The sequence below is a fragment of the Phyllostomus hastatus genome, unplaced genomic scaffold, assembly GCF_019186645.2.
Source record: "Phyllostomus hastatus isolate PE091 unplaced genomic scaffold, TTU_PhHast_1.1 phas_scaffold_200, whole genome shotgun sequence".
NCBI lineage: Eukaryota > Metazoa > Chordata > Mammalia > Chiroptera > Phyllostomidae > Phyllostomus > Phyllostomus hastatus.
This window is the reverse complement of record NW_025334016.1, coordinates 3,429,411-3,445,960: the sequence shown is the minus strand read 5'-3', so window position 1 is coordinate 3,445,960 and position 16,550 is coordinate 3,429,411. Positions and strand designations below refer to the sequence as shown.

At 38.3% G+C, this 16,550-nt stretch overlaps 1 protein-coding gene across 1 annotated transcript in view; it reads right to left on the bottom strand.

Annotated features, from left to right (window-relative positions):
- Positions 1-11,175: 11,175 nt before the first annotated feature.
- TSPAN7 (tetraspanin 7) overlaps positions 11,176-16,550 on the bottom strand; it is a 124,368-nt gene continuing 118,993 nt past the window's right edge. Inside the window, exons 7-8 of the mRNA XM_045860516.1 lie at positions 12,389-12,464; positions 11,176-12,121 (exon numbers count right to left, since the gene is read on the bottom strand). Coding sequence (XP_045716472.1) covers positions 12,396-12,464 — 69 coding nt within the window. The 3' untranslated portion in view covers positions 11,176-12,121; positions 12,389-12,395. The remainder of the gene's footprint in view (positions 12,122-12,388; positions 12,465-16,550) is intronic.

The window sequence follows — 16,550 nt, the reverse complement described above, 5'->3', positions numbered from 1 at the left end:
ATAAGTTTTGTTCTTATAGGAATATATCTTCCTTATAATAGTGAAGATGCTAGAATCAGGAGGGTAAAAAGAAATTGGAGAACCTCAAATCAAGTGATCATTTCCAGTATAACAAGGATTTTGTGGCATACAGATTTATTTAAACTCATAGAAGCAGAAAGCATAATGGTACTTTCCGAGGGATAGGGAAAGAGGGAAATGGGAATTGTTCAATGGGTAGAAAGTTTTAGTTATGTTGTATTAGTAAGTTCTAGATCTGCTATACAGTATCATGCACATGGATAACAATACTGTACACTTAAAATTTGCTAAGAGGGTAAATTCAGGTTTACCCTACCACAATAACAAAAAAAAAGGGCAAAGGTTGCTGGGAAAATTGAAATTCTTAATTCAAAATAATTTCATGAAGTAAGGTTTGTTCTGGGGCAAGAAGCCAGGGTTTTGACTTCCTGTCTGTCTCTTCCTTATAAGAAGGCCCAGAACATACCTCTACAAAGAAAGGCCAGAGAGCCTTTAAGCTGTCAAAGGAAATGAGTGGATATAGAATCACTTCTAATAATTTATCTCCAACTAGACCAGCCACTCTACATTTCCCCATTGATCATGTGTGAACTAATAGACAGACAATGGGTATTTCCATGACTAATTCCCGTAAAATGGTACAAAGTAGGAATCCCAGCTTGGCAATGTAAGCACATTCTGGCATTTTCACCTGTCATGGACACTGGTTTCAGAAGATCACAACTCTTAGAAGCCTTGGTAACTTCAGCTATTAAATGGAAAGAATACTTACCCTCTTAAGGTACTGACTTAGATATATTGCTTGTTTTTATGGACAAGCATGAATGTCCTAGAACCAAAGGCTCACTGTAGCCTGCTTCTTCAGCAAGAAAATAGAACTTTGCAAACACCTTCTCCTAACTCAGCTCACTCATTTTGTAAAAGCAACTTTGGGACCATGGAGAATTTAACACACTGGAGTTTTAAAAATGGAGTCTGTGCTTACCTATTTCCATGATTCAATTTTCATTTAAAAAATAGGCAAAAGAAAATATACACAGATCAATGGAACAGAATTGAGAATCTAGAAATAAACCCACACATATGGGCAACTAATTTATGACAAAGGAGCCAAGAATATACAATGGAGAAAAAGGAAAGTCTCTTCAATAAATGGTGCTGGGGAAACTCAGTAGTAATGGATTACTACTCAGCTGTGAAAGAGGAGAAAATCTTACCTTTTGTGACAGCATGGATGGACCTGGGAAGCATTATGCTAAGTGAAATAACCCAGTCAGAGAAAGACAAATGTGATATGGTTTCAGTCATATGTGGAATCTAATAAACAAAATGAACTAACAAGCAAAATAGAAACAGACTCATAGAGAGTAGGTTGACAGTGGGGGAGAACAGATGGGGGTTTGGTTGGGGGTGGAGAGATGGAGCAAAAATGAAAAAAAGTGAAAAACTTCATTGATATGGGGTCACTGCTGTGTGGTGATTGCTGGGGGAGGTAGAGGCTGAGGGTGGTGGAGTGAGGTAGAGGGGGGATAAATGGTGACTTGGGGTGGTGAACAGACAATACAGTTATATAGATGATGTGTTGTGGAATTGTGCTCCTGAAGCCTATATAATTTTGTTAACCAATGCCACCCCAATAAATTCAATAAAAAGGAAAATTAGGCAGAGGACCTTAAATAGACATTTTTCCAAGGAAAATATACAGATGTCCAACAAATCTATGAAAAGATGTTCAACATCTTTTAAAAAGATGAAATATTGCCATTTGTGACAATATGAATGGATCTAAGAGTATTACATTAAGTGAAGGAAGTCAGATGGAATAAGACAAAAACATATGTTTTCACTCATATGTAAAATATAAAACAAAATAATAACAAAGAAAACAACAACAAACTCATAGATACAGACAACAGATTGGTGGTTACCAGAGGAGAAGGGAGAGTAGGGAGAGACAAAGCGAGTAAAGGAGGTCAAATATATGGTAACAGATGGAAACTAGACTTTTGGTGGTGAATACACAATAGAGTATACAGGTATCAAATTATAATATTGTATATCCAACATTTATATAATATTATTAACCAATGTTACCTCAATAAAAAGTGAACTAAAAATTGGAAATGCCTAATGCAGATTGAATTTATCAAACCCATTTCTGGGAGACAGAGGTGGTGAAAGAAAGAAGAGGTACCCTCCCAAAGGCGTATTTTTCTAAATGCTCATTCACCTTCTCCTCTCCCTCAACAATACCCTGCTGTTTGCTTTATGACTTAACAAACGCTTAAGTCCATTCTATTCACCACCTTCTGTGGTTTGAGCTATCTCTGTCACTTTCTCCCCTGGAGGAATTCACAGGTAAATTATTGTATACAATTACATAAAAATAAATTTAACTGGGTAGGATGAGTAGCAAGCAGGCTAGTCTTTCTGAGTGTTTCTGCTGAGATAATCCCTGGTGAAGAGGGAAAATCACTGCATGTAAATGAGATCTCGCTGCTGTATAAACCAGCTGATAAATGATACCATCTGCTGGAAGGGAATTCTGAATGTCCTCACCACTCCCCCTACTCACGTACAATAGCCATTCTCCATTCATTATGTACTAGATTTCATATGCAAGGAGGACGTTGGGCTCAGGTGGGGTGTGGGTTGGGGTTCTATCTAATTGACTTACACTAAAAACCTGGTTCACCAGGCAGCCAAACAGCCCACATTTTCAGGACACCAATCAGTCTGTGGCCTAAATCAGTGTTCTCAAACTTGGCTGCACATCAAAATCCTCTAGGGAGCTTTCACTCCCAGGTGATTGCAAAGCACAGCCAAGATTGGAAACCAGTGGCCTAAATCACTATTTCCCAAATATTTGTGAATAAGAATCCCCTTTAGATCCTGTTAAAATACAGATTTTGGGTGGGGCCTGAGATTCTGCATGTGTCACAAGCTCACAGACAAAACCCACAATGCTGACCTAGGCCACCTTTTGTGTGGCTCTGATTCCCCTCAATAGCATCATAATGAAACTCAGTGATTTTCACACCCTTTTCTTAAGCTATAAAACCCTCTCTTCAAATCCAGTCTTACAGGAAATCTCATATAAAACACATAGAACTGGTGTGATCCCCAGGGTAAAGGGCCAGAACTCATCCACAAAGCTAATCAACCATGATTATAGCATGCACATTTCTTGTTAATGTATACAACATGTACATTGTTAGGCCCTTCTACACAAAGTAAACTCTTCTTTGCAAGAGAATAGCTATAATTAGAAATTAATTGAGTCTATTGGAAAGTCTTCAGGATCCTTATTTGGGGAATGATTTTAGGCTTGTTTACATAACCATAAGTAGCTGGATTCTATACATAGAAAGAGCCACCTGGAACCATACTGCCAGACCCAAACTTCAGGTATGTACAAATCTGATTCCAGCCCACCTTTAAATTAACTCAGGTGAGATGGTGTCAGAGCCTGACTCCACAGGCTCAAAAAATAATTCAAAGCCAGGCAGTGAAAGACAAATACCATATGATCTCACCCTTAACAAGAACCTAAACAACAAAACAAACAAACAAGGAAAATATAGCCAAAGACACTGAAATAGAGGACAGGCTGACAGTGTTCACAGAGGAGAGGGGAGGGAATTTGAGGGTAGAATGGGAAGGGTTTACAGGAACAAATATAAAGGACACATAGACAAAAACTAGGGGTGTGGGTGAAAATGGGAGGGAGGTGGGGAGGGATGGGTGGGTGGGCTGGGATGGGAGTAAAGGACAGAAAACTGTACTTGAACAATGATTAAAATAAAATAAAAAAATAATTCAAACATATAGTGAAAGTTGAGCTGTTTAAAGTAACATGTAAAGTAAAATCACCAATGTTTCCCATTTTCATTTTCTAAAACATATCACTAACTAACCATATTCATTCACACATTCATCATCTTGCTTCTGTAAAAATGTAAGTTACATAAGGGCAAGGTCCTAATTTGTCTTGTCACCACTGTTGTCACACATTCAGAACAATGCCTGGCATAGTGTTTTATAAATATCTACGGAATGTATAAATAAAGGATTTTTTCTAAAAGTCCTATTTCTTTTCATCTAAACCAGACTGGTCCACACTTTCCCTTAATGTAGTGTCTGAGTTAGGGTCATCGCTGCCACAACTCTGGGTTTCTATCCTTTCAGCCCTGTGGTTGTTGGTAGCTGAACTGTACAGTTCTGTAGCTCCAAAGATATGGTGAGATGGCATTTGAAAATGGAAGTTACTGCCATGTACATGGCCACTGAAGCAAACAGGGATGGATAAAATTGCCCAGGAAAAGAATATGCAGAATATGGTCCAGGCTTGAGTTCTCATGAACTCAATATGTAAAGAAGAAAATGCCCAGCATGTTCCATTCCTCTGCACACAAACCTGCACAACCAGACCATGATAATATGCTTTATTATCTATTACTATTCTGGAGAGAAGTTTGGACATATTCATTCAACTGTTTATCAATGTCCTCTTAGAAATTTAATCATTTTGCTACCAAAGAAAGTACAAATAAAACAATTCCACAGCTCCACTTAATTATCTTTACTAACCATAATTTAAAATAATTATCCTCATGAAATAAAGGTAATGGAAGGAAGGGTAAAAATCAAATACCAAGTCATTTATTTATTTTTGAACTGATTTTTAAAGAGATAAAGGAAGGGAAGGGAAGGGAAGGGAAGGGAAGGGGAGGGAAGGGGGAGGGAGGGAAGGGGAGGGAGGGGGAGGGGAGGGGAGGGAGGGGAGGGGAGGGAGGGGGAGGGGAGGGAGGGGGGAGGGGGAGGGGAGGGGAGGGGAAGGGAGGGAAGGGAAGGGAAGGGAAGGGAAGGGAAGGGAAGGGAAGGGAAGGGAAGGGAAGGGAAGGGAAGGGAAGGGAAGGGAAGGGAAGGGAAGGGAAGGGAAGGGAAGGGAAGGGAAGGGAAGGGAAGGGATCGTTTTGCTGTTTCTCTAACTTATGCATTCATTCATTAGTTGCTTCTTCCATGTGCCCTGACTGGAGACCAAACCTGCAACCTTGGTGTATTGAGAAGATGCTCTAACTATTTGAGCTACCCAGCTCAGGCCAAGTCATTTATTTTTAAAGTGTTCTCTTCACAGATATTTTAATAAGAGGTGTGGTATTACAGAAATGAGATAATTACTAGATTATTTTCAAGAGGCAGTAGATGTGCAGAAATGAGAAAATCTTCCAAGATAATGGAAAAATAGCTCTGATGTATTTGAAAACTTGCAGTGTTTGCTTTTGATGACCATAAGAATTCTAATTCTCAACAGAAATATTTTATAAGTTGGTGCCAAGGAAAGGCTTGGCTAGTCATAAAAGAAATGGAAAACACCAAGATCAATGAAAGTGGAGTATAAACTTACTTGTAAAACAGTTTTCCTCCTAAATTTAGCTGCTATTCTCTATTAACTGTGTGTGAGTCATTCAAGAAGTCCCAAAGGGAAGCAAATCAAGTATAGTTGTGGCAGGTAGCCTCTAAGATGATCCCCAGTGATCCCAGACTCCTCCTGGTATTCACACCTTTGTGTAATCCCCTCCCCTTCCTTTTGGGCTATGCTTATTCACTAACTTCCAACAAACAGAATTTTATAGAAGCATTGGCATGTCACTTCTGAGGTTAGGTTATAAAAATACTTCTGTCTTGAACATCCTCTCTTACTCTTTTCTCTCTTGGATTTTTCATCTTGGGCCAAGCTAGCTGTCAAGCACTCCTACAGAGGTATGGAGGCATATTAGAGAGGCCTAGATGGCAAGGTACCAAGGCCTGTCGACGATCATCTGAATGAGCTCAGAAGCTCATTTCCCTTCCCCAAGTTGAGCTGTCACAGATCACAGCCACAACTGGTAGTTTAGCTGTAACTTTATGAGAGACCTTGAGAGCCAGAGACACCCAGCTAAGCCTCACCTGGATTTCTGATTCACAGAAATTGTGGTAATAATTTTTTTATTTTAAACTGCTAAGTGATGGGGTAATTTGGTATAAATCAACAGACAACTAATACAGCTGCATTTGTAGAAGATATCATATTGGCCTTTTTCCAATCAACTATACAAACCTGAGTTATTCCAGTAGAAAGATTAGCAGCTTGCACAATCTTATATGTACATGCAAATTAATCAATAATGCTTGAAGAGAGACATTTTCTTATGCTTATTTATATGCCCTATGGTCTGAATGAAGTAGGTGCTCAATTAATCTTCTTAGAATTAAATTATATCACTCCATGAAAATGTCATACAACAGATCAAAAGGATACAGAACAGATAAATGAATTCCTCCTGACCCAGGTAGCTCTATGCAACACAGTTCTGAGTAATAGGTCAAATGTTTTGTGTATGCATTATTCAGTATTGTCTATTGCAGAGAGCTACCAGGGCTAGGAGTACTTATCTGTTCTTGGATCCTTTCTGTGTTTATTAGCCTATTTATACATTGGAAATTCTATTTGGAGACAGAGGCCACCAACTTTCCTCGCCAAGAAACAAAACTCTGAGGATTCTGACTATAAGTTTATCTGAGAATCCAGGTAGAATTAGAAAGTATCTATCATATATGGAAGAGGAGCATCAAAGGCAAAGATAAAACCGTAAAGGCAACTAGGGAGAAATGATAGGTTATCCAGATATGAATAATTAGACTTATCAATAATAGTAAAAGAAATACCCTCAATTACTAATCTAGAATTTTATTCTCAGTTAAACTATCATTTAAGAGAAAGCATGGCATGATTTTTCAAAGATTGAGATTATCTACCATGTATAGGCCACTTAATGAAAATAAACAAAATGTATATTTCTTTTTTTTTAAAGATTTTTTTATTTATTTTTAGGGAGAGAAGGGAGGGAGGGAGAGAGAGAGAGAGAGAGAAACATCAATGTGCGGTTGCTGGGGGTTATGGCCTGCAACCCAGGAATGTACCCTGGCTGGGAATCGAACCTGGGACACTTTGGTTCCCAGCCCGCGCTCAATCCACTGAGCTACGCCAGCCAGGGCCCAAAATGTATATTTCAATAAAAACAAAATCGAACCCAAAAAGATTGAGATACAAGTTGCAATGTTTAAATCAAAACAAAACAACAACAAAAAAGAATGGGTATGTACACATGTAAGTAAGTCTAAATAAACTCTACACTTGATCTTAGCCAAAAGGCCAAGAATCAATAGCCTAAATAAACTCTAAAAACACTAACAGTGAAGATTCACTTGGGGATACTGTAGAAATAAATTTCAGGCAACAAAAACATGGAAGCTAAGTGAGAGGTAATTGGAATTAAAATATACCCAGGTGTTTCTGTTGTTTTGGAAGATGATAGACATTCTGATTAACTTTACATTTCAAGTATGCCTGTTAAGAAAGTAAAATTAACCACTAAAAGAATAAACATATAATGTGTGATTTCCAAGAGAAAGTAAGGTAGAAGAAAAACAGGAAATTAATAGTAGACAAAAAAAATAATGTGGTAGAACCCTGCTGGAGTGGCTCAGTGGATTGAGTTCCGGCCTGAGAACCAAAGGGTCACTGTTTCGATTCCCAGCCAGAGCACACACCTGGGTTGTGGGCCAGGTCCCTATTTGGGGGGCATATGAGAGGCAACCACACATTACTGTCTCTCTCTCTCTCTCTTTCTCCCTCCCTTCTCCTCTACCTAAAAATGAGTAAATAAAATCTTTAAAAAATAATGTGGTAGAAATAAAACAAAATATATCAGTAATAACAGTGTGTAATTGGATTGAGGTTTTTCAGTTATGACTTGCTCAGCTTGAGCTGAAAAAGAAAACAAAATGCAGTTATATGCTGCTTAAGAGACACATCTAAAATATTACACAGAAAGGTTAAACACAGTGATATAAAATAATACCATTGGCAAATACAGGGGTACGTAAAAGTAGATGACTAATAATAATAGTAAAAACAAATAATGCAATAATTAATAAGCAATAATACAAGAATAATCTGTTTCATATACTCAGAACTATAAACCTACTTTTGCCCACCTGTGAATTTATCAAAAGTATTTGTAACAACTGTGATGTCAGACAAAATGAACTTTAAGAGAAAAAAAGATAATTAGTGATAAGAGAGTAAGCCCATAATAATAAATAGAAATAATTCATCAATGAGAAATAATATCATACTTGCATGTTCCTAAATATATAACTTAAAAACATATAAAGTAAAATTTATACAATTCACATTCACAGTGCAGTATTTTAATGAATCATCTTCAGAACCTGCTAGGTCAAGCAAACTATTCATAAGAGTACAGACAATTTGAATAATATTCACAAAATTTACTATTTGGATATATATTTGCAAGCTTGGTCTAACCCCACACCCTATATTTAAAGAAGACACATAGTTTTCAAGCACATACAGAACAAACACTGCCCACATATTAGGGCACAAAACAAGCCTCAGCAAATATAATTTCTTTTCTTACAAACCAAATTTTTCAAAACAAAAAAACAGCCTCAAATTCTGTAACTTTAAAAGACAATTTCTAATTTATCATTCAATGCATACATCCTAATGAATATTGTAAAATGTTAGAATTGAAAAATAAAAATTGTAAATCAAAACTGAAATGCAGCTAAAGCAGCACTTAAAAATTATAGCCTTTTATGAACATACTAGAAAATATAGTTAAAAATACTAATGAGCTAAAAATGCAACAGAAAAATTAAAGGAAGTCCAAGGAAACCCAAAGAAAGAAAAAAGAAAGGAACAGAAATTAATAAAATAGAAAAAAAAACACAGTAGAGATGATCAAACCCAAAAGGCTGGGTTTTTGAAAGATACCAAATAGTCACATTTCTGGAATGTCTCAAAAAAAAAGAAAAAAGTTATTAAGAATGAAAAAGGTAACAAATTTAGATACCACTAAGATTTCAAAAATAAGACTTTGCTATAACAACTTCATAAGTTTGACAAAAGAAATAGATAATGTTCTAGAAAATAACTGATCTAAAATGTGGGGCATAGAGAGAAATTGTTAGAACAGTTAGGACTGGAATCATCAGGAAGAATATCACAGAAGAAATGGTCTCTGAAGATGGGAGAGGCATACCAAACAGGAAAAATGAAAGGAAAAGCATGGGGTGGAAACAAATATGCACTAAGAAGAGTGAGATAGGCCCTGGCTGGTGTAGCTCAGTGTATTGAGTGCCAACCTGTGAATCAAAGAGTCGCCGGTTTGATTTCCAGTCAGGGTACATGTCTGAGTTGCAGGCCATATCCCCAGTATGGGGTGTGCTAGAGGCAACCATACATTGATGTTTCACTCCCTCTCTTCTTCCCTTCTCCATTTGTCTAAAATAAATAAATAAAATCTTTTAAAAAAAGAATTTGTTATGTTTTTTAAAGAAAAGAAGAGCAAGATAATCTCAAGGTAATGGGATAGAAGTGAGGCATAAGGTGGAAACAGAAAGCTGGACTCAGATTCTAGTATTGATGTGCCTTAACCTGACTGCATATTAAGATCAATTAGGAAGCTTTCAAAAAAATCTCAATGGCCAGGCCAAGCCCCAAGAAACCAATCTCTATTATTATAATCCCAAATATCTTTCAACTTAAGTTTTGTTCAGAGGCTTTTAATGCTTACAATTAAATGTGTGCAAACAATAAAAATAACATAGTATAAAGAGTAAGAATAAAATAGTATAAACAATAACAATAAATTAGTAAAATAATGAATGCAAAGCTTGCAAAAGGGTGAACCATGGGTGGGGCTATTTAGGATTTTAAAGAAAAGCCTCATTTCAATATGTTATAAAATAGAAATTGAAAAATGGACTTTGGAAAGTTGTCAGTGACATGTTTCCTTAGAATAGATCTCCTTAATGCTCTAAAAATACAGTCAAACCATGGTTCTTGAACATCTTGATTCTTGAACAATTCAGTTTTTGACCAAGTTATTTACAGAAAAAAATGTCTCAGTTGTCTATCAAAACTTTTGGTCACCATTCTCTACCTAACAACACTTTCATGCTAATAAACCTGTATGATCAGTCACACATCTCTCAGGCAACAAAGGAGATTGGGTTTTCACACAAATCACTTCTTTAACAGTTTTCTAGAATGAATTAAATTTGAGAACTGAGGTTTTGTTTTTAAAAGATTTTATTTATTTATTAGAGAGGGGGAAGGGAAGGAGAAAGAGAGGGAGAGAAACATCAATGTGTGGTTGCCTCTCATGCACCCCCTACTGGGGACCTGGTCCACAACCCAGGTCTCTACCCTGACTGGGAATCGAACTGGTGACCCTTTGCTTCACAGGCCCACACTTAGTCCACTGAGCTACACCAGCCAGGGCCTGAGGTTTTACTTTTGACCTTTTGAAGAGGGAATATCTGAAGGTGTGGGACAGTGCCCTTTGTAAGCCTTTTAGGGTTTACCCCATGCAGAGTTCAGGCTAATAAATGCATATAATTAGAATGGAATCTCCATACTAATTACAGGTTGTTCTACAGAGAAGAGGGAGTTTTTAGATCCACTTATTTGACAAACAGATCAACATATGCTTTTACTAGCTCTTTTAAAAGGATGATTCATTAAGAGGAAAAAATAGATCACAGATAATATATATATTATACCTATTACTAAAGTGCTCTTTCAATCAAATGTAAGAATTTCAAACTTTAGTACAAACCAGGGCATTGGGAACACTAAATGGTGCTGCATTATGTCATCTCTTCCTTAGAATGAGTACATTCAATTCAAAGAAGAAAGAATACATGCTCATTAGAAATAATAAGAGAAGGAATGAATGCTCATTTCCTTTTTTAAAAAAAAATGACATCCAGAATTTTAAAAACTTTGCTGAAATCTTTCTGCCTCTAACTTAAATATGACAGTTCTATTTTTGCAGCCAACAATATATCCTGTTCATAACAAATGATGTAAGTTTCTGCAATTTCCATTTTAAAAATCTAACCCTTCAGATTTTACACTGTCTGATGCTATTTTGGTGGGGTGAGGTCAGGTGGGAGCATGTATGGAGGGGTGTGTCAGTATATAAGGTGGTCTACCTCCAATCCTTAGTGGAACAAAATGGAGTAGAGATATGTGTTTAAAACTTCTGAAATAACCAAAGAACAAAACCAGAACACAGCAATTTGTAATGATTCTATTTATTAATACATGTATCACAAATGTTCACAATATCAATGCATTCTTGTTGGCATGCTAGAGGCATTATTTTTTAAGATCTTTTAAAAATATTCTGATATTTGTTCCCCTTTCACACTCATTTTTTATTTGTTGACGTCTTCAATGTCTGTAATGTCAATGCAAAGAAAAATTATAGAAAGGAGTAAAATAACATAATAGCAATTAATTGGAGAAAAACAGAAGTAATATTATATCCTTCACAGGAAGCAACAATACAGCTTTGCAATACAGGCTTAAAGTGAGAGGCATAGGTGCACTAAACTGTCTATACCTACCCAGGCATGTAACAATGAGCAAGGCCACCTGAATCTCAACAATTTCCTTTATGCATATGACATGCTTTTTCCTCCTCATGAACAATTACTGATGTACCTCTTTACATGTCCTAGGCAGCCTAGAGAAGGTAGGAGAAAGCCTTAGTAAAGGGAAAACCAAACCAATGGAGATTAAGTCAAAACAACATAGCTGTTTATCTACATCAAGGGGTGTGGTATTTATCAATCATAATGAAGGGTTAACAGGAGCCTCCCAAATTACATGCAGGGCCCAGGGGGCCAGTGACGTGTGATAACCAGTCACCTACAATGAGCTACGGTTGGACCAAGTACAGATGGAGGGACCCCTGGTGGGGTCTACTAGGACTAGATGCAGGGAAACTGGCTATACTCTGGCACAACAGGGCTTCACCAAATGGAACACTATACATGATTTAGGGTGAAAGGCAGAGTAGAGACTGTATGGGACTGTCAGTTGCACATGGGGTAAGGGGCTAGTGGGAGCAGGGCAGGTGTAATATGTACTGTGCTCTAACATCCTTTGGAAGTCTTTCAAGGATTGCTGCATTCCTTTTTAAATCAGGTCTCTTATTCCGTCGTTCTTGAAAGACTAAGAGAGAGATTAAAACATGTGAGTGACTCACCATTAATAAGGATTTAAAATAAGGTAACAAGCTGAAAAGAGCATTTATACATTTTCCAAAACAGTAATGATCCCATCTCCTCCCTAACACCACAGAAATGAGATTTTTGGTACATGGACCAGTGCCACCAAGATCAGGTAGTTAGGTGCCTGGGCGGTAACCTTGCCATTTGAAAGGTTGTATGTGCCCTAAAGGGAGAAACCCAAAATTAAACACTCCCCACCACCACTCACCTTCTCTTTACACCATCTCATATTGGTTGGCCGTGATGAACCGGGACAGACAGCAGGCCAGCAGCATGCCAATGAGCTGTTGCCAGAAAGAAAAATTAGAATGGGAATCTCAAGTCACTGAATTACACCCTGCTTTGAACTGCCCCCCTCCAAATATAATTTTTAACAACTGGGGGCTTTTGTAAACAAATAGGGAAAGGGCACTACAGAAATAGATCAAATCTAAGTTCATTTGTGCGATCTAAGACTTAGGGAATTTAACTGCCAGTAGAGGACAACTGGAGGTTCTCAAACTGGCCATAGGGTTCTAGCTCACCCTCGCCATTTAAAAACAACTTTTGACATATGAGCTGTATTAAAATGCATTCATATGTTATAAGAGTGATGGAAAAAAGTTAAGTAGCACAGAATTACTTAGATATATTTTTACTGCCCCAATTCAATTCAAAATGATAGTACATTCATTGGAAGATATTTCAACATAGTATAATACCTGGTCAAGATGGAAGCATAGGTGGACATGTTTCACCTTCTTGCACAACCACAAGAAGAATTACAACTAACTCAAAATAAAAACACCCAGAACTGCTGGGAAATTGAACTGTATGGAAGTCCAACCACCAAGGATTTAAAGAAGCCATATGCATCCAGATGGGTGGGAAGGATGGAGACGGAGAGCTGGGGTGGAGAGGACATGGTATGGTACAGAGAGGTGGCAGTGGCGGTGGAAGGGGAGGTCCCACATTCACATGTGGTTGGTAAAAATCAGGATGGATAGCTTAGGAGTGAGCAATCCCAGCCCTAGACCAGACCATGTATCCCAGGATTCCAGCATGGGAAGAGAAAGCCTCATAAACTCTGGCTGTAAAAACCAGTGAGGGTTGGGGAAGCAGAAGAAACTGCTGGTTACTCAAGAGAGTCCATTTAAGGAGCACATGAAGACTTGGAATGTATGCAAATCCACTTACTCTGGGAATCACCACCAGGGCAATAGCTAGAAGGGACCTAGTGATATACAGAAAGTGGGAGAAGTGACTGGAAATGGGGCAAGTGCTGGACCACCCTCCAGAAGCCAGGCAGCAGCATTGTCCCCTCTCCGACCGCTCCCCCCTCATACATTGCCACAAAGCACTGAAGCAGGTTGCCCCACCCTGGCAAATATCTGAGGCTCTGTCCCATATGACTTAACAGATGCACAAAGATAGGGAGTCAAAGCAGCTCTACCTAAAACACAGAAACAAACACAGGGAGGATGCCCAATTGAGGAGACAAAGAAATATGACCCAAATGAAAGAACAGGTCAAAAGTCCAGAAAAAGAACTAAAACAAAATGGAGATAAGCAATCTATCAGATGCAGAGTTTAAAACGCTGGTTATAAGGGTGCTCAGAGAATTCATTGAATATGGCAAAAACATAAGGGAAGAAATGAAGGCTACACTAAGTGAAATAAAGAAAAATCCACAGGAAACCAACAGTGAAGGGGAGGAAGCCAGGATTCAAATCAATGATTTGGAACCTAAGGAAGAAATAAACATTCAACCAGAACAGAATAAAGAAACAAGAATTTAGGAAAATGAGGAAAGTATAAGAAGATTCTGGGACATCTTCAAAAGTGCCAACATCTGAACCATAGGGATGCCAGAAGGAGAAGAGGAAGAGCAAGATATTGAAAACGTATTTGAAAGAATAATGAAAGAAAACTTGCCTAATTTGCTGAAGGAAATAGACATACAAGTCCAAGAAGCGCAGAGAGTCCCAAACAAGCTGGACCCAAAGAGGATCACACGAAGACACATCACAATTAGAATTCCAAAGGTTAAAAAAAAAATCTCAAAAGCAGCAAGAGAAAAGCAGGCAGTTACCTACAAAGGAGTTTCCATAATGCTGTCAGCTGATTTCTCAAAAGAAACTTTGCAGGCTACAAGGGGCTGGTAAGAAGTATTCAAAGTCATGAAAAGCAGGGACGTACAACCAAGACTACTCTATCCAGCAAAGCTGTCATTTAGAATCGAAGGGCAGATAAAGTGCTTCCCAGACAAGGTAAACCTAAAGGAGTTCATCATCACCAAGCCATTATTACCTGAAATGTTAAAGGGACTTATTTAAGAAGAAGAACAAGATCAAATCTATGAACATTAAAATGACAACAAGCTCACAACTATCAACAATTGAATCTAAAAAAACAAAAACAAAAAGAAACTAAGCAAACAACCAGAACAGAAACAGAATCATAGATATGGAAATTATTTGGAGGGTTATCAGCTGGGAGGGGGAAGGGGGAGAATGGGGGGAAAGGTGCAGGGATTAAGAAGCATAATTGGTAGGTAAAAAATAGACAGGGAGATGTTAAGAATAGTATAGGAAGCCCTGGCTGGTATAGCTCAGTGGATTGAGCTCGAGCAGCGAACCAAAGTGTCGCAGGTTCGATTCCCAGTCAGGCCACATACCTGGGTTGCAGGCCATGACCCCCCAGCAACCACACATTGATGTTTCTCTCTCTTTCTCTTTCTCCCTCCCTTCCCTCTCTGAAAATAAATAAATAAAATCTTAAAAAAAGAATAGTATAGGAAATGGAAAAGCCAACACACTTACATGAATGACCCATATACATGAATTAAGGGTGGTGGGATTGCTGGAGGCAAGGAGGGTACCAGGTGGAAGGGGGCAAAAAGGAAAAACTGGGACAACTGTGATAGCATAATCAATAAAATATATTTTAAAATATAGCATAATACCCCATCCATGCCCAGTTGACCAATAATAATTCTCTCCTTGAGACCATGAGATGCTATTCTTGACCAGGTGAGTTAGCCAGTGAAGAAGTAATAAAGTCAAGGCTTGTGAGAGGTCGGGGGTGAGGGGTGAAGAGGAAAAGGCAGCTTTAATTTCTCTTTGTTTCTCAAACATGTAGGTATCTTATGCCTAAATGAGCCCATCTACATCCAAGGTCCACTCCTAGTTTTTCAGAACAACCAATAACAGCATATTTCCACCTCCTCAGAAGACCTCAATCATATACCTGTGTTTTTGCCTTGACTTAACCTGTGGCATAGGTGGATCAGATAAAAGCTGCTGTGACATTATGAAAACATCCTTAAGCACATCTGTACAGCTCACTGGAAACCAAAATTCTCTTTCCTGACTCTGGAAGATCAGCACATTCTGGACAGGATGTGCAGATCCTGCCATCCTGTCCAGTGTACACCCTAATGTACACTTGAATCTTTAGGCCTGCAGCTTCTCTTGGCCAAATTGAGTCCCTTCTCCTTAAGCAATTGGCCATGTTTTATTGGATCAGAGGTGGGAATGGCCTTTAGAGTGAATCTGGAACAGCGTCACTCCAAGTATAGCCGGAAGGCCAGTAGCATCAGCATCACCTGGGACCACGTTAGATATGCTAATTCTCAGGTCCCACTCAAGACCTGCTGAATCAGACACTCTGTGTGGGTAGGGTCCATCAATTGGTGTTTTAACAAGCCTTGCAGGTGTGAGAACCACTCATTCAGTCCATCTAGTCACCCTTATCTTACAAGTGAAACACCTGCAGCCAAACTAGGTCCTACTCTTGGTAAGGGCAATACCTGAACTCTGTTCTCCTGGCTCTCCACCCATTCATGCAGGTTCTAGTTCACCTGCCTACCTTTATTACTGAAATCTCAGATTCCTACTTTCTTTTCAAAATTAAAATTTAGCTGTGAAATGCACAAACTATACCCTCTGTCAGGTAAGGAAAAATCACTACCTTATTGGACTTACCAACAGCATTTTGTGCCATGAAATACATATTAATCATGCACACACCATCAAAAAGCCAAAGGAACCATGGCTGTAACCTCCAGAATATTGTGCCAAATGAAAAACTAAAATTCTCTCCATGAGTTCAAGGAGCTTGGATATTACAGCTTTTCATTAGAACTGCCATTTTCCAGGATCAACATACACCAGAACACACTTGATACTCTCAAAAATGAGAATCTAGCCAACAAATCAATATTAGAGTTATGTAGCACATTTAGATATATCAAGTTATTTAATCTTTACTGCATCCCTGTGCAATATTACTACCACAAATTTCCAGACAAGAAAATGGGTTCAGGGAAAGTTAAAGAATCTCCCCCAAACCACAGAGGTAACCACACATAGTTGAAGGCTCCACCCCCT